The sequence below is a fragment of the Rhinatrema bivittatum genome, chromosome 3, assembly GCF_901001135.1.
Source record: "Rhinatrema bivittatum chromosome 3, aRhiBiv1.1, whole genome shotgun sequence".
NCBI lineage: Eukaryota > Metazoa > Chordata > Amphibia > Gymnophiona > Rhinatrematidae > Rhinatrema > Rhinatrema bivittatum.
Genome location: NC_042617.1, coordinates 589641314 through 589666890, shown reverse-complemented (window position 1 = coordinate 589666890; position 25577 = coordinate 589641314). Strand labels below are relative to the sequence as shown.

Sequence of the window (25577 nt, the reverse complement as noted above, 5' to 3'; positions counted from 1 at the left end):
TCAGTCTGGTAGGAGCGTCGACTGTGTTCTGTGGCCCCTGTACTGAACCGCTGCAGGCATTCACACCCTGCAGACACACACAGTGCAGACCTGGAGACCCCGCTCGGTGCCACACCCTTAAAATAACTTAATCTCGCTGAACAAATACATATACTGTACAGTCCCTGGGGCAGGGACACTGTATCCATGATATTTATCTGAACGGCAATGTGTGTACGGATACCAGTAAGGCTGTATGGTTATTAGCACATAAAAATATCATTTGTCCAGGGAATCCTGACCTGCGCATTCCTCCTACACTACAGAAAATCTGAATCTGTAAAGTAGAACTGAAATGGTTTGGTGCTATAAGAGCGGATTTACCATCGCATTAAAGCCAGTGGATCCCGAACCCAGTCCTAGAGGATCCTCCACCCAGTCTGGTGTAAGGGTTACCTACAATGAATATGCCTGAGAGAGAGCTGCATGCAAATCTATCTCATGCATATTCATTGTGGATACCCTGAAGACCAGAATCAGGTTGGGACCAGAGCTGCTCCAGCTCCTATCAGCGCTGGCCCTTCTGAATGTGAAACTTGACGCTCAGTAAGCTGCCTGGGCTTTAAATGCACAACTGATCAGTTTTAGCTGCCCACTGAAAATATCCCCCTGCTCTGCAGTTTGCAGTTAAAAAAAAGCATTTGCCTTTCTTCCCCACTACTGAACAAGACACCGCGCCAAAGAATGCAGATTCCTTTCACTCACCAGAGCAGAAAGAGAAAGTGAGAAGGGGGAAAGCAGCAGGAAAGGTGACGACATTACAGGCCGGGTATGAAAAAAACTTGGCAGACAGAAAAGAAAGAGACAGGAAAAGATTTGATTACATTAAAAAAAAAATTAAATGAATTTACTATTTGACTGTCAAATGAATACATGCACCAAAGAGCAGGCAAACAGAAATCACAAGCTCTCTGCAAAAGGGAAGGAGGAGTTTAAGAGAATTGTTTCACCTATGCTACATGCACAGCATTCACCCTGCCTGAGCGATGCATTTTAGTAGCTCGCATCACCAAGCCGAGTCACTAAACAGCACACTAACCTCAGCCACGAAGGAGCTTACTAATGAAAATGCACTAACATCAGCCACGAAGGAGCTTACTAATGAAAATGCACTAATATCAGTCACTAAGGAGCTTACTAATGAAAATGCACTAATATCAGCCACGAAGGAGCTTACTAATGAAAATGCACTAATATCAGCCACTAAGGAGCTTACTAATGAAAATGCACTAATATCAGCCACGAAGGAGCTTACTAATGAAAATACACTAATATCAGCCACTAAGGAGCTTACTAATGAAAATGCACGAATATCAGCCACGAAGGAGCTTACTAATGAAAATGCACGAATATCAGCCACTAAGAAGCTTACTAATGAAAATGCACTAATATCAGCCACTAAGGAGCTTACTAATGAAAATGCACTAATATCAGCCACTAAGGAGCTTACTAATGAAAATGCACTAATATCAGCCACGAAGGAGCTTACTAATGAAAATGCACTAATATCAGCCACTAAGGAACTTACTAATGAAAATGCACTAATATCAGTCACGAAGGAGCTTACTAATGAAAATGCACGAATATCAGTCACTAAGGAGCTTACTAATGAAAATGCACTAACATCAGCCACGAAGGAGCTTACTAATGAAAATGCACTAATATCAGCCACGAAGGAGCTTACTAATGAAAATGCACGAATATCAGCCACTAAGGAGCTTACTAATGAAAATGCACTATCATCAGCCACGAAGGAGCTTACTAATGAAAATGCACTAACATCAGCCACGAAGGAGCTTACTAATGAAAATGCACTAATATCAGCCACTAAGGCGCTTACTAATGAAAATGCACTAATATCAGCCACTAAGGAACTTACTAATGAAAATGCACTAATATCAGTCACTAAGGAGCTTACTAATGAAAATGCACTAATATCAGCCACGAAGGAGCTTACTAATGAAAATGCACTAATGCTCACTGCTGATAAATAGGCCCAATTAAGCTCAATGGAGGGACTGCAGGTGGCATTTTGATAAACAGGCCCCTGGGCACATAGTAAAAGAAATGTGGGCCTTTCAGTATGTGTTTGCTATACATGCCAAAAATACCCTCTTCTCCCCTCCCCCCCCATCCTCCCACCACAAAAGAACCCCCCGGCCCCATCAATCTCTCCACCCTACCCACATTGCAGTTTGAAGTGCCAACAGGGAGCACCATTCAGTGTGCGGCAGCAGACTCCATACCCTCCTGCTGGCAAAGGCTTAGGGGGCAGGGGATAGCCAGAGCGCTATGCACTCACTCTGGTGGAATGGAAAATTGGTACTTAACTGCTAATTTTGTTCCTGTAATACCACAGATCAGTCCAGACAAGTGGGTTTTATTCACCCCTACCAGCAGATGGAGGCAGAAGACAAAACTTTGGGCACTGCTACATATCTGAGAGTGCCACCTGCAGTCCCTCAGTATCGACCTGTATCCAAGCCAAGATAATTTAACAATAGGGCGAACCAAGCCCCTGGGATGGATGCCCTTGAACTGGATAACCACCAACCAGAGTCAGAGAAACTCCAGAACATTGTAACAAATTCAACATAACTTTGAAAACCACCTTCGTATGAGCCTAAAGGCCCAGCAGCAGAACAAGCAGTCTTTCGGCAGAGAACCCAAGGGTGGGCCTCTGGACTGATCCGTGGTATCACAGGAATGAAAATTAGCAGGTAAGAACCAATTTTCCTTTCATGAACATACCCAGATAAGTCCAGACAAGTGGGATGTTCCAAAGCCCCCCTACACCAGGCGGGAACCTGAAAGACCCATTCTCAGAACACTCTCACCAAAAGGGTCGCCTCTGGGACACGCACATCCAAACGGTAATGCCTAATGAAAGGGTGAAGCAAGGACCAAACTGCGGCCCTACATATCTCCTGAGGGGACACCAGTTGACACTCTGCCCATGACGCTGCCTGGGCATGAGTAGAATGAGCTTTAAGCCCCACTGGCATGGCGCGGCCCTTAGAAACATAGACCGAACAAATCGTCACTTTCAACCAACGAGCCAAGGAAGCTTTAGACGCTTTCTCTCCCTTTTTTGGTCCTCTGAATAGCACAAAAAGGTGATCAGATCGACGAAAGGAGATGGTGACCTTCAAATAATGCAAAGAGCGTGTCGCACATCCAAAAGATGGAGAGCCCGTCCCATAGAGGAATCACGGGACCAGTAAGAAAATCCCGGTAACTCCACCATCTGGTTCACATGAAAGGCCGAAACCACTTTAGGAGAAAGGAAGGTACTATACGCAAGGAAACTGCATCCAATGATATCCGCAGGAAAGAATCCCGGCAGGACTGCAACTCCGAGATCCATCTAGTTGAACAAATGGCTACCAAAAAGACAGGCTTCAAAGTGAGAGCCTTCAAGGATGCTTGAGCCAAAGGTTCAAAGGGATCCATGCAGAGAACCTGCAACACTAAGTTAAGATTCCACTCCAGACACATCTTCCGAAGATGGGGACGCAGATGCTTAACACCCCTAAGAAAGCGCACAATGTCAGGGTGGGAAGCCAAAGACCTGCCCTGTACCTTCCCTCAGTTTTTTTAAGTGCGTTCAGGATCGCCTGCTACTATGCAATCAATAGCTGCAGAAGATCTGTAAAACCTACAGATGAGGAACTTGTGGGGGGACTTTCTGTCTTTGTACAGGGGTTGCACTGTTGTCTTCTTAGCATTTGCAGATCAGGAAGACCCAGTAAGGTACAGGCTGAGCTCAAACAATACTCTGGCCTTGTCATCAATACACTGGCCTTGTCATCAATACACTGGTCTTGATAACCAAAGCTCTGTGCACACACCTGAATGAACAGACGAAAAAAGGAACAAGCTAGGAAATCTCAAGAAGAGGTAGAAATCCAAGGAAGCGGTGTGGATACTGATGTGCATTCAAACTGGAGAGAGACCTTGAGGTGAGCATATTTGATGATATCAAGCAAAATAGTGCAGCAAGGGAACGGGAAGAGCCAGAGCAATATTAGGGTGCACCAGGAAAGATATAGAAGGTGATAGGGCCCCTGCGCAGATCCTCACCTGGAGTATTATGCCTGGTATAGGTGGCCACACCTCCAAAAGGATACAGACAGGGTAGAGGCAGAGAGAAAGCACAAGGTCTATACAAAACCACGAGGAGATGGGACCTACGGATATAAAGAGTGGGTGGTGGGGGATACCTCAAAGGTATAAATAATTAGCAAACCTTTTCCATGGAAAGAAAGTTAAGTGTGAAACAAGAGGCCTTGATTTAAAGTCCCAAAGGAACAGATTCAGGAAGAGTAGTGGATGCATGGAACTTGTAGAGTCAGATGTGTCAGCAGAATTCAAAAAGACATGATTTAAATACAGGAGATCACCTGCGGTCCATGGCACTGCAGTAGGAAGAAACGAGGCAGAGTAACTGGGCCTTAGGGTTATCTCCCATCGTATTTTATGTTCCTGTGTGGAGCGCACTACATTTTCTAATCCTTTGAGTCTTTTCCGTCTGCTTTGCCTGTACCATGTGGAATATCTCAGCAAACAATTCTTCAGCTCCAACATGCCCTGAGAAGATGTGCCAGATGTGTACATATGCATCTTCCTAGCGAGATGATGTTCTCCATGTCTATATGAAATATTAGTTCACGCTCTTCATATTTTGATGGTGGACGTGCCGGTAGGGGGCGCTCCTCGTGCTCTGCTTCCCTGGGTTCTTTTGTCACGCTACGGTGGCCTGGGGGGGGCAGGGTGCTTTCTGATGATGGGAGTGGCTCAGGTTGTGGGTGCCTGACCACATTACAGAGTTCAGGCATGCCAGCCGAATGCTGCTGGTTACTCTCACACATGCACCTAACCACCTGAAAGGACAGACCTCCGCTGCCGGTGCACTCCTCACCTGTTCCTCCACACTGCTCCCCACACAGCAGGTAACTCTTTGTAAGGAGCTTAAGCGCTACATCGGGGAAGGGCAATAGAAATCCCTTTCTGTTGAACCCAGCGAGTCAGCAGGCGGCTTCTCTTCCTGACACGAAGGTGACGGAAAGCTTGGCGGAGTGCGAGGCCTCTCCATCTCTTCCACGTGTAGGGTGAGGTTACCATCTCTTCTGTTTACAGCCAAGGTAAGTGCCCAATTTCTCCCTTCTCCTGCACGTGTACCCATCACCAGGGGCTCGTGTGTGCCTTTGCCCCTTTCTCTCTCTGTTTAAAATTTGGAAGAGAGAGACTGGTGGGGCTTCCGGTCTCCCTAGCTCTTGTTTCGGCCATGTGAGTCCTCTCCATGTCCACACTGCCTGCTCTGGGAAGCTTCGCATGCCACACAGCATTTTTTTTTTTAATGTAAGTGTACTTTGGCAGTGTAAAGGCCGGGAAATGCTACTTCAGTCCCTACGAGAACTACAACTTCCTTTCAACCCAGTTTAACACTAATGACACATCTACAGCATCTCAGGCTGAAGCATTCACTATATATTTACATTTCTCTCCCATTTAAACCTCGTCTTCCCAGAGTGTACCAGCAGCTCCTTCCCACCAGCAGCCCATCCCTCCTAGCCCCCAGCCTCCTGCATCGCCTCCCAGCAGGCACTGTTAAAGGTCTGCCTGCTTTTAACGTTCAGGTGCACAAACCCGTCCTACCTTGCACGCCAACGACAGAACGTCTTCCACCCTGTGCTCCGGCCTGATGCTCACTGCGACTCCCGAGCTGTTATGGAAGCGCACGTAAGTCGGCACCTCCTGCGTGCTCTCCTTGCAGCCGCACTCGGCCGCCGAGCCGAAGGCGTTCAGCAGTTCATCGGCGCGCTGTTCCAGAAAGACGGAAAATTAAGCCCAAGTCGCAGGAAATAGGAAGAACACAAGCAACCCCCGCCTTCTTTTTCTGAAAAGATTCTCTCTTGCTACATTTCCCCCACATCTGATGGCGTTAGAATTCCAAGGTAGCTTCAAATGTAATAATAACCACTCATTCAGAAAGGAATACTATTTATTTTTATTACTATGTCATTTATTTATAGTCTGCTTTTCAGCACTTCCAAGTGCATTATTTATTTATTTATTTATTTGTTTAACATATTTCTATACCGGTCTTCATGAAGGGATTCATATCAGGCCGGTTTACATGGAACTTAGGGGAAAAAAAAACTAATTAACCAAACAAGAGAGCCGAAGCAAAGTTACATATAATAGGGAGATTGAACTTGGGGGCTAGAGTAGCCAGGAAGTAGTAAGACAAAATTAACTAGGTGTAATAATACATATGAATAGCACTGAGACTAGTACGAACGTCCCATCTATTGGGCTGAGTCTGGATTGAACACTTTATATTCACTTTATATAACACATTATATTCAGGTACGGTAGGTATTGCCCTATCCCCAGACGGCTTCCTATCTAACCTATCCCAATCCGATGACAATATCTCTGGCCAATATGACAGCCATTACTAAAAAAGTATATAGACATCATAGGCAGTATTCCAACCTTCCCCAGTGGTATAGCACAAAAGCATATTCATTTATTTACAGCTTTTCTATACCGATGTTCAAGTGAATATCACATCAGTTTACATTGAACCGGGGTAAGCAGTAACTTGGGAACTTAGAAATTAGAAAATACATTTAACGTAAGGGAGTTGAAGCTGGGATTAGAGTGCTACAGTGGCGGAGTCAGGTACCGGAAAGGTATGGTAACAAAAGTTAACAATTGTGTAAGATATGTAAGACAATATATGACAATTATTTACAGTATGTACAATATGTAATCGAGGTCAGTTACTAGCATGAGATTAGAGAGATTAGGAAAAGTAATAAAGGTTAACAAATAACATATAACAATATATGTCCATAACAATACCATATAACAAATAACATATAACAATATATATGCCCATAACAATAACATATAACAAATAACATATAACAATATATGTCCATAACAATACCATATAACAAATAACATATAACAATATATGTCCATAACAATACCATATAACAATAACATATAACAATATATGCCCATAACAATAAGTCCATAACAATAACATATAACAATATATATGTCCATAACAATAACATATAACAAATAACATATAACAATATATGTCCATAACAATACCATATAACATAACATATAACAATAACATATAACAAATAACATATAACAATATATGCCCATAACAATAACATATAACAAATAACATATAACAATATATGTCCATAACAATACCATATAACATAACATATAACAATATATGTCCATAACAATAACATATAACAAATAACATATAACAATATATGTCCATAACAATAACATATAACAAATAACATATAACAATATATATGCCCATAACAATAACATATAACAAATGGGCTTCTTGCCATCGCCTTGAATGGCGTGAGAGAGCCAAGAAATAAAGGGCCGGACAGGGACAGCCCGGCTGCAGAGCGCCCTGAATGGAACCTCAGTGCTAGAGCCCCTGCTGTGGACGTGGAAGGGATGCCCAGGTGTGAAGCAGACTGTGACGCTGCAGGGGTCAAACCTTCCCCGAGCGATGCACCACGTGCAAGCTCTGCGGCTCCCTGTAGTACTACCCTATCACTTCTCTGCACAAACACAAAGGCTCGCTTGGGACTGCAAGTGCTTTCCTCTTTTTTCAAACACATTTCACTGGGTAAATATTACGCCATCATTGTACTCATGCAACCCCGAACAATGATAACAGTTCCGCAAAGTAAATATTTGTATTACCTTGTTTACTAAGTCATTTCTAAAATACAATGCATGTAATTTCTGGCATTTGAAGCACATTATTGCATTCACAGTGTTTAAAATTATTATTATTTTTTTTTTATTTTTTTTTTTTAACTCTGAGCCTCTAATTACCCATAAACTCTATTCTCTCTCCTAGCAGGTACCCCTGTTTTTCCATACAATAGTTTTTCTGAGAAAGCAAAATGCAAGGATTTCCTAACTGCAAATAGCGGAGGCACTGTAATAAGCCACGCTAAGCTTACCGTGGTTTAGCATGGGGTTTTCAGCTCAACCCTTGTCCCGGGTATTTAATAAGTACTTTAGCAGTGGAGAAACCCACATTAAAAATAGCACAGCAAGCTTATGGGCCGATACAGAAAGAAGCGCGGGAGAGCCGGCGAGCGCCCAGGCCAGTGTCCTGGGCGCGCAATTCAGTATCGGCCCGCATGCAAATGAGGGCCCGCGGTAATAAGAAGGGACACTAGCGCGTCCCTAAGCGCTTCCTTTTTGACAGGAGCGGCGGCTGTCAGCAGGTTTGACAGCCGACGCTCAATTTTACCAGCGTCGTTTCTCGAGCCCGCTGACAGCCACGGGTTCAGAAAACAGACGCCGGCAAAATTGAGCATCAGTCTTCCAACCCGTGGGCCGCGGGCAGATTTTTAATTTTATGTTTAAACGGTTTTTATTGTTTTAGCCTTAAGAAAACCACGAGAGAGGCATGACACTTCAACACTCTCTCGCCAACAGTTGCAATGGGTACAAACCATAACAATCCCCTACATCAAGAGGCTTCCCCAAACTCCCCCCCTCCCCCCCCGCCCTTGAGGTCCTTGCCAAGTCCAACTCCAGCTGCAATCCGATGTTGAAGAAGATCACAATATGGATAAGACATTCTCAAAGGGATATCTCCACTCAGTCCAAGGGCTAGCCACGTCACTCATTGAGTATCGAGCTTCGCACAGTCTGTGGAAGTGCCTGCAGATAGACGTCCCAGATGGCCAGAAAACGCTTTTTGTGGATCAGAGTATGTCGCATCGTCGCAGCATCGAGAAGCATCATACGATGAAAGCCATTTCTCCATGACCAATAAGAAGGGGGTAACATCTCCCTCAAATGCACCAAGATCATCTTTTTCCCCACCAAGCACGCCTTATGGATAAGTAAGCGGCTTCCCAGCCCTCTAATTCGCAGAGGAGAAATGCAACCAAACAGGAGCCATAACGGGGATATGGGAATGATGACCCCCAACAAAGACTCCAGATAATGAGTCACTTTGGTCCAAAATGTGTGAATAGTCGGACATTCCCAAAACGCATGAGATAATGTACCCCTGGCATGCCCGCAGCGAAGACAAGCTGCCGAGGACGAAATCCGTAATTGGAAAGCCCTCTGCGCTGAGACATAGCTGCGCCATAAAAACTTATATTGCATTTCTCGAAAATATGAATTAACCCAGAGCCGGGATATCCGCTTAAAGATTTTTAATTTTAAATTTGGGGCCTCCGACTTAATATCGCTATGATATTAAGTCGGAGGGTGCACAGAAAAGCAGTTTTTACTGCTTTTCTGTGCACTTTCCCGGTGCCGGCCAACATTAATGACTGCCTTTGGGTAGGCGTTAATTTCTTAGAGTAAAATGCGCGGCTTCGCTGCACATTTTGCTTTCTGTATCGCGCGGGAATGACTAATAGGCCCATCATCATGCATTTGCATGTTGCAGGCGCTATTAGTTTCGGGGGTGGGGGGGTTGGACGCGCGTTTTCGATGCGCTATTACCCCTTACTGGAGCGCACTTTACCGTATCTTTACCCCTCCCACCGCACTTTACCCCTCCCAGGGGCCCCGGCCAGATTCCCCCGTCCTCCCCCGAAGCATTCCGTACTGCCCACTTCTCCAGACTGGGGTCCCCTCCCAATCCCCGAGTCTTAAAGAAACTGAATCTGACTCTGATTCTCTTTGGAATCTTTTAATCCCCATGGGAACCCTCCCCAAGCCCCACCCCCTCCACACCCCAGAAGGCCCTGCCTCCTCTGACAGGTTGCTCCTTCAACTAAAAGCCGATTGGTCAGAGTCAGGGACTGGGTATTAATCTAGTCCCTCCTTCACTGTCTGCCGATTGGTCCCTCCGCTGTCACATGTCAGCGGAAGGACCAATCCCTTTTCAGAAGGCTGTCCTTTCACAGTGGAAGGGACCAATCGGCTGCCACTTGAAGGAACACCTTCTGGGGTGAGGAGGGGGGGCTCTGGGAGGGCTCCCATGGGTTTCAGAAGATTCCAAAGGGGGGGGGAATTCTCTTAGATGAGAGGGGGACCCACAGACACAGGCACCACAACTACATTTTTTTTAGGTGAGCAGTATGGCATATGGGGGGGGTGGGGGGGAGGAGTTTGGCTGGGGCCCCTGCTAAGTTGTTTTGTTTTTTTTTAAGGTGAAGACAGGAGCAGACCTTTTTCTTAAGGTGGTTTTTAAACTAATGACAGGAACATATCTGTGAAGTAAAAGAAATCTGTTTGGTACGCTTTTTTTTTTATGTCTGACAACATCCTAATGGGCCTAGACAAAGGCCAATCCTACCTCCTGGCCCTTCTCGACATCTCAGCAGCATTCGACACGGTAAACCATGCAATTCTCATCAACTGCCTAATGGAAATTGGCATCACAGGCTTGGCACTCAAATGGTTCGAATCATTCCTCAACAATAGGAAATACAAGGTGAGAATAAATGATAAAGAATCCCAACCCATACACTCCAACCATGGCGTCCCACAAGGATCCTCGCTATCTCCCACACTGTTTAATATTTATCTGTTACCTCTATGCCAACATCTAGAGAGCCTCAACCTAACTCACTTTGTATATGCAGACGATGTACAGATCTTAATCCCTGTCACGGATCCCGCCTCCAGCACCTTACACTTTTGGAACAACTGCCTCAGCTCCATCAATAGTCTACTTTCAAATCTCAATCTTGTTCTTAACACCTCTAAAACAGAACTTCTATTCATCTCTACCAAGGTCAACAACCCCCTTACTCTCCATCTCTCACCATTTGTAAACCACGTGAGAGATCTAGGAGCCATGCTCGACTCCAGAATGAACCTCAAAAAATTCATTCATACCACCACCAAGGAATGCTTCCATAAGCTTCACGTCCTGAAACAAACAAAACCTCTGCTTCACTTTCAAGACTACAGGTCAGTACTCCAAGCCATACTATTTTCAAAAATAGACTACTGTAACGCGCTCCTCCTGGGCCTTCCAGCCGCCTCAACGAAACCACTTCAGATGCTGCAAAATGCCGCAGCAAGGATCCTTACTAACTCTCGGCGCAAAGACCACATCACACCAATCCTAAAAAACCTACATTGGCTACCTATCAACCACAGAATAATGTTCAAGACCTTATCCATCATCCACAAAAAACATATATCACCGATCTACGCTACAACTCAAAATTCCTCTCAAACTTCATGTGTCCTCAAGACCGATCAGATCAACTTACAAAGGATCGCTCCATGCCCCACCAAATAAATCCACCACTCATACTTCCATCCTGAAATGAACCTTGTCCACGGCCGGACCGTATTATTGGAATCTTCTTCCCCCGGAACTTCGACAGGAACAATGCCCGTTTTCTTTCAGAAAGAAATTAAAAACGTGGCTGTTCACCCAAGCCTTCCCTTAATGGACTCCATACGAACAGCACAGCTATGCAATCCATTCTCACAGATCCCCCCCTCCCCCTCCCTCACTCGCGCCGGCAACTTTATAGACCTAAAGACTAATCTATTGTCTAAGCCTGCTACGTTTGTTTATATGTTAAACTCCGTTATTTTAAACTTAGTTATTTATAACCTATTATACTAATTGTGTGCTTTCGCTCTCTACTCTCCCATCCTGTAAACCCCTTGTTCTTTGTAACTTTATTTTCATAGTTAATTGGTTACCCCTTGTTTCAATGTAAACCGGTACGATAAGACACTAGTCTTGAGTATCGGTATATCAAAAGTATTTAAATAAAAATAAATAAAAATGTCTGGTTTATTACCGCACCTGCATCGCGCTCATTGCAGCATGCGCATAAAATAAAACCCGTGCTAGAGTCCAACTCCATCGCTCGTACTGAACAGTAAACTACTGCATTTAGCAGACGATCATAGCACTTGGAAAGCTACGCCCCCGCCCTCTTACTCCCCCCCCATCCCCCCCTTTCCATACCTTGCTCAGGAAGGGGGAGAAGGGGGCAGGAATCGTGGCTGCTCTAACCTTATTCCGATACTTCCTTTCCTTATATTTATTATCTGCTGCAATTTGATTACATTAGGAGAAGGCATCATTAGCGATGTCTTCAAACAGTCACTAGAAAGCACCAAATACGACCTTACTAGAAAACTGCGAAGGGCACACGAATATCAAAAAAGAGTGACACATCAGGTCTTTCTGTACAGACTGCAGGCGAACGCATATTCCAGCAGAGGCTGCTGTACACCCAGCGAAGCACAGCAGGGCCTGTCTATAAAGGAAAAAGCACAGCTGCTTTCCAAGGTTTCAGAGCAAATTCCCCAGGACCAAACTCCAGGCACTCCATGTCTCCCAAGGTCAACCCCTCCCCGAACCACTTCCCCCCCCCCCCCTGCTGTGCTACGCTATTTACCCTTCTGAAACATTGGTCATGCTTAGAGACCAGGGCAGGGTGCTTTGTTTTCAGGACTGCACACTGTCCGCTGCCAGAACCTCACCCAATGCAAACACACTGCTGGCAGAGGTGGCGGGCAAAATCAGGGCAGGCTAATTGCCACCTTTCATGAACTAAAACTGGTGTCCCGCTTACTGGCATCTCTGGCACAGGACTCCCTCCTTCAACAGTGGCACACACTAGGGATGCGCAGTCGTTGGGCCCATTTGATTCATTCGTTTCGATGGTGTGCCTGTAAGAACAAATGGTACGCGCATGCCATTCGTTTCATGGGTACACAAGTACCTTACGAATGTACGGTACTGCCGTAAGAACGGATGGTACACACATTAACTTGATGAACTAAGCACATACCATCTGTGCTTACATGCGTGCCATACATTCATGAGGTACATGTGTACAAATGAAACGAATGGCCCAACAAATGCACATTCCCACATTCCCCTCCCTCTGCCTTGCTCTCTTTTGCCCCCTGATTACAGTGCTCTGCCTACCCTCTCTCTTTCACACCTAGGATCTTATTCTTGCTATCACCCCTCTCCTGCCCAGCAACACACCCCTCTTTCTCTCTTCTCCTCTTCTCCCTGCAGGCTGATCCTTCACCTACCATCAAAACCAGAAGACTTTTTCCTCCTACACAGCATTCTTGAGTCTCTTGCCTGCAGACACCCTATGGAAGGGTGTGGAAGGGAGGGTGCAGCGGCGTCCCCTTGGGCATGATGCCCTACGAGGCTGTACAGGTTACACACTCCAAAAGCTGGTCAAGGTCAACCAGAAACGTCATGGTGCTAGGTGACCTTGCATCATACTCAGAACCACATAGTCAAGCACATTACAGCTAATACTGGTTAGTATACAGTCCCCTAAAATGTTTCTTTTTCAGTGGCATTTTTTTCATAGTATATGAGCTACTTAAAATTTCTAAGGCATGGGAAAAATACAAAGGGGTAGATATTTAAACCCATTTAGACGAATAACTCACAAGTTATCCATCTAAATGGCTTAAACGGCATTTACAGCCTTTTATCTGGCTAAATTATAATCGGACATGTTGTTATTCGGCTATAATTTAGCCGGATATAAAAGGAGCGTTTTGAGGGCATTCCAGGGAGGGATCCCATTATCCATAAGAAAATGCCATACTGGGTCAGACCAAAGATCCATCAAGCCCAGCATCCTGTTTCCAACAGTGGCCAATCCAGGCCATATGAACCTGGCAAGTACCCAAAAACTAAGTCTATTCCATGTTACCGTTGCTAGTAATAGCAGTGGCTATTATCTAAGTCAACTTAATTAATAGCAGGTAATGGACTTCTCCTCCAAGATGTTAAGAACATAAGAAAATGCCATACTGGGTCAGACCAAGGGTCCATCAAGCCCAGCATCCTGTTTCCAACAGTGGCCAATCCAGGCCATAAGAACCTGGCAAGTACTCAAACATTAAATAGATCTCAAGCTACTATTCCTTAATAATTAATAGCAGTTTATGGATTAATCCTCTAGGAACTTATCCAAACCTTTTTTAAACCCAGTTACACTAACTGCCATGACCACATCCTCTGGCAATGAATTCCAGAGCTTAATTATGCACTGAGTGAAAATATTTTCTTCGATTTGTTTTAAATGAGCTACTTGCTAACTTCATTAAGTGCCCCCTAGTCCTTCTATTATCTGAGAGAGTAAATAACTGATTTACATTAACCTGTTCAAGTCCTTTTGGGATTTTCCAGACCTCTATCATATCCCTCCTCAACCGTCTCTTCTCCAAACTGAATAGCCATAACTATTTTAGCCTTTCCTCATAGGGGAGCTGTTCCATTCCCCTTATCATTTTGGTCACCCTTCTCTGTACCTTCTCCATCGCAATTATATCTTTTTTGAGATGCGGTGACCAGAACTGTACACAGTATTCAAGGTGCGGTCTCACCATGGAGCGATACAGAGGCATTATGACATCCACCCTTTTATTTGCTATTCTTTTCCTAATAATTCCTAACATTGTTTGCTTTTTTGACTGCCGCAGCACACCGAGCCGATGAATTCAATGTATTATCCACTATGACGCCTAAATCTCTTTCCTGGGTGGTAACTCCTAAGATAGAATCTAACATCGTGTAACTACAGCAAGGGTTAATTTTCACGATATGCATCACCTTGCACTTGTCCACATTAAATTTCATCTGCCATTTGGAAGCCTAATCGTCCAGACTCACAAGGTCCTCCTGCAATTTATTAAAATCTACTTGAGATTTAACTACTCTGAATAATTTTGTGTCATCCGCAAATTTGATAACCTCACTCGTCGTATTCCTTTCCAGATCATTTATAAATATATTAAAAAGCACCGGTCCAAGTACAGATCCCTGAGGCACTCCACTGTTTACCCTTTTCCACTGAGAAAATTGCCCATTTAATCCTACTCTCTGTTTCCTGACTTTTAACCAGTTTGTAATCCACGAAAGGACATTGCCACCTATCCCATGACTTTTTACTTTTCCTAGAAGCCTCTCATGAGGAACTTTGTCAAACGCCTTCTGAAACTCCAAGTATACTACATCTACCGGTTCACCTTTATCCACATGTTTATTAACCCCTTCAAAAAAATGTAGGAGATGTACAAAAACACATTAGCAAACCTCCAGCTCTCTCCCACCAGCCCCCAATCTCGCTGGACCCACACAGATCCCTCGAAAAGGCCAGGGCCGACGCTGCAGGTTCATCTCTTCCAGCCCGCGCAGACCAATGCCGACTCTCCCAACTCTCTTCTGGTCTGCATAGGCCTGCCCGCCCGGGCTCCTTTCTGGCTTTCAGCTGACACCGGATACTATTCCTTCCTCTTTTCTGGCTCGCACTCGCCTCCAGTGCCACCGCTGCTGCTTCCTGGTCCCCATGCAAAATCCTGCATGGGAGGGGAATTCTGTGCAGCCAAGAATTCCCCCCAGCCAGAGTAATGCATGCAGTGAACAGCATTTTGATATAAGATAAAAATGTGAAAACACTGCAAGATAACAATAGCACTAAAGTCACAAGCCAGGTGGCAGAAGAGCGGTATTTGTAAAGAATTATGCAGAAAGTAGCTGGGTGCTTTCTCCTTTTGGCAAGCTCCCCATCCGCATAAATTATGTAGTAGGACATGGACTCTGCTATATAATTCCCCTAGGGAGGGCAGGGCTGCTCGGCTTGCTGGCACCGCACCAACAGAGGAGAAAGAGCTCAGTTTCCCGCTATCATGGGTCAGACTGTCACTTCTAGACGCATTTTCTTTCAGGCCACGTTGCATGTGAACACAGCGGGTGCTGAAGGATCAATGGTTTGTAATTAACATCAAGATCACAACGAGAAATTACAGCCCCCTAACAATCTGGCTTTCTCAAGCGAATCCCAACAGAGAGCCTCATGGGAGTCAACTCATTTGGAAAATAAAAGGTCTATGAACATGAAACAGGGCAAGAAGAGGAGGCAAAGATAGATATATATTATATATTTAATAGGCTCGTTTCTGTCTGTCATGCTTTCATAAAAGGTGTGTCACGTCCTGACCCTGGAGGTGAGCATGCACGGCACAGATATGTCTGCGGCACTGCCACTGCTGAGATATTTGCAGCCTCCCTGCTGCTCTGCATGGCTCTTAATGCTACGGTCATTGGGGACATCTCCTGCTGCACCAGCCCAATACTGTGTCGGAGCCTGTCCCGTCCTGTGGGTCAGACCTGGAGTTTTCAATAAACACACTAAGCCGGTGCCCAGGGTGGAGGCGGCAGGCTGGCGGAGGATTTGCTGCCTTCCAGCTGTGCTGAACCTCACTCCCTCTGCTTACTGATCCGGCTCCTCCCCTCCCAGGCAGCTAATCTGCTCCCAAATCCAGCTCCTCCTCTGTGTCAGAGAGGGGGGAGGGGAGAGGAGAGCAAAGGAGGAATATTTGTGGGAGGTTAGGAGGGACTGAATGGGGATCACTGGGGGGAGGAGGAGAGGCTGGGGGGAGGAGCAGAGAGTGAATAAACACAAGAGATTCCTCACATCCCGCACACCCACCTCCTCCTGCCTTAGCAATTCACATCTTCAATTCCATCCTCCAGGGCCTGGAAGTCCCTTCTCCCCACATCTGGGACCCCAGCCTCCAACCTCTCCTATCCCCTTTCATCTCCTTCTTTAATCCCAGAATCTCCACCTCTCTTCTCCCATCCCAGATCCCCGACGCTCCCTCCCTCCTCGCCCTCTCCCTGCTCCTCTCTATCCCTGAACTCTCTTCCCTCTGCTAATATCACTGAGCTCCCCCAGAAAGAAGGTAAATTATATTACAGACACACAGGCAAGCTTGGGAAAGTGATTCCTTCTTAGAAGGTAAAAGAAAAGATGAAAACAATTGCCAAGGTGTTTCAGAATTTTCTGATTTCTCTACCTCCGAGCGGCTGCAGGGATCTGCGGGGCCCGTGGCTTAGAAGACCTCCCGCTCCCTAATACCAGGGGGAAGGGGTAGAGGGGGAAGGCTGAGGACATCAATAGTGCCGGGAGGCAGCAAAATCCACCCCTGACTGAGGGGCTGGCTGGGAGGAGGGGAGCACGGTGAGGGGGGGTCCAGCTTTGGGTGGGGAGGGAAGGGGAAAGAGAGAAAGTGTGTTGTAATCCGAGCTGGGGGAGAGGAGAGTGAGGGTGTCCTGGACACTTCCTCTATTGTCCGTGTACAAATGTAAACGTGTGTGGCCCTGTGCTGTGGCGACAAACACACACACGGTGTTGTGGCTGAAACCCCCTCTGTTTACCAGTGATCTCAAAGCCCAATCATCATTTCCAAGGCTGCCTTCTGGGAAACATCAGGCATTTCAGACCGCGCCACCCAGCTCTGGTCAAAATCCTCTTATGCTTTATGCAAACTTTCCGCTTCAGGACGCTGCCCGTCAGAAAGCCGTTTCTCTGTCCCGCCCGCTGTGACTAAGGGCACAACACTGCGTTCATTCACTGCCACACACAACACACACAAGCAGCAGCAAAGGTTTTTCCAGCCCTGGCTGCCAAGGCCTGAAGGAGGCTGTGGCACGGGTCCTGCTCCATCACGGGCTTTCACGTCCCTCCTCCCGGCCTCTCCTGCACAACTCTCTGATTTGTAAGTCAGGCATTCAATCCAAAAAAAAACCAACACAAGAGCAGCACCCGCGTCTCCTCGCGTCCCTGGAATGGGAGCGGGATTGCAATAGGTCTCTGTAATGTCTGGTGCAAGGTGGTACAAAGCATCCGACGAGGGCATCCTAGGGAGCTCTGCTGATGTCCAGTCAGCCCGGCGCAATCAGCGTTAAAACCCGACCATGCACCCGGAGCCCCCGCGTGTCCCGGAAATGCCGGGGATCTCAGCTCCGCGCTGCTCCTGCTGCAGAAACTCTCATTCTCAGGGAGCTCCCACCTCAACGATTAAGCAAATCCACGCTGGGCTCTTGTCGTCTAATTTCGATGCTGAAATAAGCAGCGTTTAGAGAATGCGAGGGTGGTAAGAGCAGGACAAGGGGCCAGGAGTCACTCTTAAGCCATTCACGAAATCTCCTTGCAAACGCATTTTCTTTAACTTTCCCAAAAAAAAAAAGTTATTCTCTCCGGCTGTGGAATTACATTTCTGCCGTTCTCCGGCTACGAATGCGCTGATGCTCCACAACCTACTCCTCTTTCACAGTTTACAAAAGAGGGTCCCAAACTTTTTTAAGTGAAGGGCTGCATGGGACATTTCAAATCGCTGAAAGCGTGGGCTTGTGGGGAGTTTTCAGGGGGGGGCGTATGGCCTTTTCAGTGATTTGAAATGCAGCGGAGCTGGGGAAACAGGGGCCATGGTTTCCACAAAGTTATGGCAAATAGCAAGTCAGGAAAAATATTCGTAGGACCGAGCACGTAGGATGGAAACCCCGAGATCCACGTTTGGCCACCGCGTTGCTCTGCTGGCTAAGCCGGTTTATCATTTCGGTCGTTTTTCTCTGTATCTTTTCCAACTTTATCTCTTTTGAAGTACGGCGACCGAAAACTGCCCCCAGTACTCTAAGTGCAGCCTTACCAAGGAGCAATACAGAGAGAGGCCCTGTGATGTGCACGGTTTTATTCTCCGTCCCTTTCCTAATAACCCCTAACCTTCTGTTTGCTTTTTTGACCACCTCCACACACTGAGGCGACGATTTTAAAGTATTATCCACTATGATGCCTAGATCTTTTTCCTGGGTGGTAGCTCCTAATATGGAACCCAACATTGTGTAACTACAGCAAGGGTTATTTTCCCTGTATGCAACACTTTGCACTTGCCCACATTAAATTTCATCTGCCATTTGGATGCCTAATCTTCCAGTCTTGCAAGATCCTCCTGCAATGTATCACAGTCTGCTTGTGATTTAATAATTCCTGTGCTTTCAGCTGAAAGCTCACTTAAAGTTAGGTGCCTAGCCCTGAAAATCAGCACTAAATGCCTAATTCTCCCCCCCCCCCCCCACACACTCTCATTCTGCCCCCCGAGCCAACCACTATTTAGGGACCTGCATTTTGGCACATAGCGTACAGTTTTGGAAACTGCACCTACAAGGAGAGAGTCGTTTCAGAGGGCAGTTACTAAAATGATCAGCAGTCTTCACTGTCAAACATACAGTCCTAGGCAGGTATCCGTGTATCTCTTTCTATCCCTCTCTCGTTATATATATATATGTGTGTGTGTGTGTGTATATATATATATATATATATATATATATATATATATATATATATATATATATATATATATATATATATATAATACACACACCCACACCCTGGAAGAAAGGAACATGTAAGGCCTGTGTCTGTTTCCCATCTCATATTCTCTCAGGTTATGGGGTCTCCTTCCAGTCTCTTTCTCTCTGTCCTACTTCGCTCTTGCTACCTATGGGACTAAAAGCTGTTTTGTTTTTTTTAAGAAGGCATGGAGACAGGTTGGAAATGAATCCCTTGCCCAGGCTGGCCCAGGGGTATCATAACTGAGACCTTATCGTATCCCTGTTGCTGGAAGTGGGGCCGGCTTTCTGGAGGGCAACCCGTGCTCATACAGGACAGGGCTGGGTCTTCACTGGGGCGTCCTTAAAGCCCTATGGGTGAGCAGCAAGTGGGTAGGGTATGGACCCCAAATGTTATCACTCATCACTGACCTGCAGGGAGTCATAAAATGCAAGTCATCTCCCCACTACTCAGTGTGTGACTTTCAGCAAACGTTGCTTATTAGCTTTTGAGGGCAGGACTATGTAAATTTATGGCTTCTTTTATAATATAAATTATTAGTGACCCACCAAGAAATATCCCAAAATCTTGCGCTCACCTCTATGAGGAATGAGACCCTCAGGAGAGTAACCAAGAACCCCCTATAGCATGTTTTTTTTCAAATTGCCCTTCCCTCCTCTTCAGAAACCCGCAAGCAAATTGTCTAACATTTTTCTACTGGGGCACTACTCTGGCATGCAATGAATAATCTGTGAAAACGTCTGTTCCTTACGGAGGGCCAGCCTGAGCCGCTCTCCCTACCCATTATGAGAGTGACTCAGCAGCTCTGGCCACCAAACCTGAGCTTCCTCCTTCGCACTGACTCACTGAGTCACTTTTGCTGCTTCTGACCTGGCTCCTTCTGCTAGAAACCTCACCCGGAAAAACCAGCGCATAATGAAACCCCAGATTATTCTTAAATAAAAGCAGACGTCCCAGGCAGTTACAGCAGTTTAGGTAGCCCACTTAATCACCAAGTAACCGAGCGCCAACATGCACATTAAGACAAAAATAAAGAAATACTTCTTTGGGCCGGATTCAAAATGTGGCAATCCCTCAGGGCAGAAAACTGGAAGTGCTGTGCTCACGTATTACGTGTGCCGAGTTTAAGGCGCCATTGTGCATGCCATCAAGAGGTAGCAGAGACAGAAAGCGTCCGAATGATCCGGGGTACGATTTTCTGGACGGGGGGGGAACCTCCATTTTCCCCATACAAACAGATATATTGGGCTGACTTAAGGTGACCTTTCATAGCCTTGCAGCAGCACAATTCAGTTCTGAAGTGCTCTCCATGAAAGCAGGTGCTGCTGGGTTTCCCTGCTGCCTCTCCAGCGGGTGGCGACCCACTTTCAGAGCTACCCGTGTTATGGAAGAGCTCGTGGAAACCTTTTCTTCTAAGGACGCCTCCTGGCCTCAGAAAAAGACCAACCTGTCAGCTTCACTTAAATATTTCTAAGGCTGGCTGTTGTGGAGGAGCTGAGGCACGTAATTGTGACAAATTCGCAGTCGCATGCTCGGCTGCAGGGCGATTATTTATGCACAAACGAACTATAAATCAGCCCCCACAGTTCACTGGGATGGTGGGTGGCAGTACCCGAGGTTGCACTGCCCTGGGAAAGGTTGATACAAACAGAATAATCTCTTCCTCAGCAAGGACGGAAACCAGGAACTCTGCTCAAATACAACCAGATGTCCCGTTACAGCCAGACCAGGTGAAGGGGTCGTTCCTAAAGCTCCCCCCGTGATCCTCAATGTGCAGAATCCCCAAGAGAAGCTTCGGGGGACCCAGACACGTCGCAGGTTTTACAGCACCAAGGTTAAAACGAATGTGGCTCTTTCACTGCTAAATATGCTTTCCAGAAAAACTCAGGTTTTTTTTTTACTGATCTGCCTGAAGCTGTACCCAAAATAGCCTGTAATCACATTTCCAAAAATAACCACTGCCTCTCCCCAGCATACACACACACACACAGCTGTTTATCAGCGGCTTCAACAGGGCCGGTGCCGATGCCAATGATAGAAAGACGTCTTTGCTAAAATTAGAAACTCAAGTGGTAAGAGAGACTCAACCCTGTCAAGAGATTACAAGACAATCATTCCCCCGGGAAGGCACAGTGCTCTGCTTTAGCCTTCAATTAAATTCCCAAAACATCACTTTCCAGCGCAGCTCTGGAAGCAGGGCGCGTCAAACCGGCCACTCCACCACCGACTCGGTTGAAGGGTTATGACATGGCCCTCTCTGTGTGTACGGGAGAGACCTTCCACTCACAGATCATGGGAGTTTGGCTTTTGTTTTTAAGTTTTAAATATCTTTATTTAGCTGGAAACTACAGTCCCTTAGACATCTATAATGCTTACAACTCATTCAAAACACGGCAGCCTGTTTACTAACTGGGACAAACGATGGGACCATATTATACCACTTTTGAAAGAACTGTACCGGTTGCCGATCCACTGTAAGCTGAAATTTAGGATTTTTGGCAGCAGTGTAAAAACGTTTGCATGAATTGGGGGCGGTGGCAAGATTTGCAAAATACCTTAAGCTGGCATAAGCCCACCCAGATGTTTAGATCCTCCTTCCCCGCTGCTATTCTCCAGGCCTCTCAAGGAATTTGGCGAGGCTTTCGGTGACACGCAAGATGGCATTTAGCTGTTACACCCCAGGAATTCAGACAGAAATGCATGACAAGAGCGGCTCCCTGAAGTTTACAAAAAACGGCGAAGGCTTGGTTGTTCACTTCTGCTTTTGCTCCTGGTTAGTTGTGCTTTGAGATGGTGGCCGGAGCTGGAAGTTTTTAAGTTTATGTTAAGATGAAGGAGGGGGATTATATTTTGTGGTATTCAAAATTGATTTGTGACCCGTATTAATGTATATGGAATTGTGAGATTTCAAGGAAAATGTCTAAATGTAATGTATTCACGGTGTGCAGGGATGCACACCCGATGTGCAAGTATACAATGCATGAAAGAAAAGTTTGCCATGATCTGCAGTTTTAAGAGAAGTGTTGCTCCTTCACAGAACCAGCCTCAGACAAAACATAACGAAGGAAGAAGAAGGCGGCAACGTAACACGCCATCTTCAGCTCCCTTACTGCCCACACAAGCCCAGTTTTATTGGAGGAGAGTGACGAAATTCAAAACAAGAGCTCTCCTCCTTCTCCAGCAACCCTTAACCAATAAAAAAAAACAAACCCCCAATCCAATAATATACTCCAGATACATCTCCCTGGAATGAAAAAAAACCCAGTGTTTGCATCACATGCACGTTCCAAATTTATCTAAATCTAATGGAAGCCTCTCGGAAATATTCCAAAACCCTGCCAAATTAGTCTTTGTAGCTGCTAGGAAGTGTGTAATCAGATCTATCTGTTTAGTCTTCTGGTAAAGGCCAGGCATTGCTATTCCTAGGATAACAAAAGCAAGCAGAGGAAACTAAATAACTCTGCCATGAAGGAGAAAAGATGCCACGCAATCAGGATTTCTTCCAAAAAGTATCAGAACATCTCCGTCCGTCCTTGTCAATCTGTCCACAGCACAGCAGCAAAGAGAGTCTAACAGTGAATCGCACACCAAGACGACAATTAGTTTGGAGCTTCTGATTGACTTATTCGGCAAAAGGATACAAGAGCTAAGGGTCACCAGGTTCAAAAACAAAGCCAGATATCTAAAACCCTCAACCACTCGGCATTCACGACTGCTTCGAGGGAACCCTAATGCTCAGGAAAGCAGAACATGCGGCTTTTACAGCTCTGGGCTCAGCTAGAAATATTCAGAAAATCTGGAGGCGTTTTGGTGAGGAAGAAGAATTAACAAGAAATGCACTTCTGAATGCAATCCTTCTGCTCAACATTTAAACGGTTTACTTCTAGCAGGTGTAGTATCAGCCAGCTTTGGTCAGATGTACCGTAACAGCTAATGCTGTGCAGCTGAACTCTGTGACATATAAGCCTCTCTGTATACTCTATGAGGTACCTAAATGTGTTATTTAATAAGCAAATAAAAATCAGATAATTTTTAAAACCCTGCCATGTGGCTGTTTAGCAGGGTTGCTTACCTGTAGCAGGTGTTCTCCCAGGACAGCAGGATGTTAGTCCTCACAGATGGGAGACATCATCAGGATGGAGCCCAATCACGGAACACTTTTGTCAAAGGTTCTAGAACTTTGACTATCACACTGAGCATGCCCAGGATGCCACTATCCGCGCGTCCACGCAGGGTCCCCTCTTCAGTCTCTTTTTTTTCCCCACGAAGTAGTTGCCTCGCGGTTCTGGAGTTCTGCTCTTTCTTTTTTCTAAAAGAAGTGTTCCCGGTCGTTTTCTTTTACTTTTTTTCCTGCGCCAGGTCCCCCTTCTCCGGTGCTGGGTACTTTTTTTCCCCCCTTTGTTGCGGTCGATTCCCGGCGCGTCGCTACTTGGTGGCCACCGGCCATCGACCGCTCGCCGACTGTTTTTTATGGCATGGCCCGGTTTTCGACGGTGCCTCCTCTGCTCGCGGGCCACGTCTATTACTGACCTACACGAGGTTTGTATCCTCTGCCCAGGGGCATCAAACCATGTCCACGGGTGCCAACCGTGCGAGCTTTGCTATTTACTCTCAATATTCCTCGCAAGACTTCTCGTGACCCACCTGGAAGTTTTTCATGAACCACAGGCAGAGAATGACTGACATAAAACGTAATCACACACACACACACACGTTGGCAGCTTGTTTTGTGCACCAGGTATCACCCATATGTTGTTGCTTTTCTGCTTGGTAGTCTTTGTGTGTCATAGGTTACCGCATTCTCCTTTTCACTGCTGATATCACTCACACCTACATGGAACTTAATTAAATGCAGAGAACGATCTTCCGCTTCCCAAAAATGTTTTGTCTTATGTCAGAACTCTGGTCAGAAGCCCACAGTCTGCAAGTCTAAAATATGCATTCAAAACTTTCCCTGCTTCAGAATCAGCCACAAGGCAAAAAAAAAAAAAAAATCTCTCTCTCTCTATATAAATAATATTTTCTATCATATGTTAATGGTCACCTTAGTTTTTTTTTTGGAAGAATTTTGTAATGCTTGCAGGATCCCCAAGTCCACATAGTTCTGCACAGCTGTTTTTACAGAGTATACCAAAAAGATGGTCTCACAATACTATACACACAAAAACGTTTGCTGCTAGGAAGTCAGGGTTTTTTTTACCCGCACTCTTACTGGTTTCAATGGTCACATTTTTTCCAGCACTGCACTATTTTTACTGCCTGCTGATTTTACCTTGGAAACAGGAACATTTGCTTGGGACAACTGAAATTCCAATTGCTATGTGCACGCATCCAGCAGCGAGCGTGTGACGGGGAGGGAAGGGGAAACCGTGCTAGTCCCTACCAAGGAATAGAAAAGCAAGTATTCTCATGTTCCTCACCTCAGCGGAGCTGCTGCTGTTCTGCGGGGGCTGCATGCCAGCACAGCCCTGGCTTCCACTGGAGTCGAAGATCTGAACAAACACACACACAAACAAAAAAACATAGGAGCTAATTATTGTACGTCTAGAAACAAGCAGGCGTCTTCTCTACTCCAACTCACCGAGACACTGCAACTGGTCAGAGAGCCCCACCGAAAAAGGAAATCGACTCTTAACTGCTAATTTATTTAAAACATTTTATAGACAATTTTTTTTATACACAGTGAACGTACATAATCGTATATCACAAACTAATTCCATTCACTGTGTGAGGCAGCCGTCACCAGAACTAACGGCAATGGGAGCCACAAGGCCGAGACGCTGCTAAACAACTCTTCCAAGGGACGTGTTGAGAAGAGTTTTATGGCGTGGGGTAAGTATAATAAGCTGTATGCAGGAGCCCTGGGAAATAAAAACAGAAATCTGGGAGCTTCAGCCGGGTTGCTGCAGAAATGGTCTCCGCTGCCTTTCTTTAACGGTCCATGCCACCATCTCAACGTCTCAGGAATCGGAAACGTGCTGGGCGGCGGAAAGAAAACAAAAAAAAGCTGCGCCCTTCTCAGTCCCGTCCGTTCAGCTCTGATCATTCATGCCAGGCTTGCTAACAGGAAAAAGAAAATTGATTCTTACCTGATAATTCTCGTTCCTGTAGTACCACGGATCAGTCCAGACTCCAGGGTTTATGCATCCCTGCCAGCAGATGGAGACAGAGAAAGTTTAACTGACAGTGCCTCATAAACCTCAATGCCACCTGCAGTTCTTCAGTATAGATCTGTACCAAAGCATAAAGTAGAAAATTCAATGCTCTAAACAAGGCAAAAAATTATTGAAAAAAAACTTTGAAAACCGCTTCAAACAAATTTGTAATCATCTGTATTTA

General features: G+C 45.8%; 1 protein-coding gene across 1 annotated transcript in view; it reads right to left on the bottom strand.

The window, feature by feature from the left end:
- Positions 1-25577, bottom strand: part of TIAM2 (T cell lymphoma invasion and metastasis 2) — a 486712-nt gene that overhangs the window by 225350 nt on the left and 235785 nt on the right. Inside the window, exons 10-11 of the mRNA XM_029596699.1 lie at positions 24659-24730; positions 5698-5862 (exon numbers count right to left, since the gene is read on the bottom strand). Coding sequence (XP_029452559.1) covers positions 5698-5862; positions 24659-24730 — 237 coding nt within the window. The remainder of the gene's footprint in view (positions 1-5697; positions 5863-24658; positions 24731-25577) is intronic.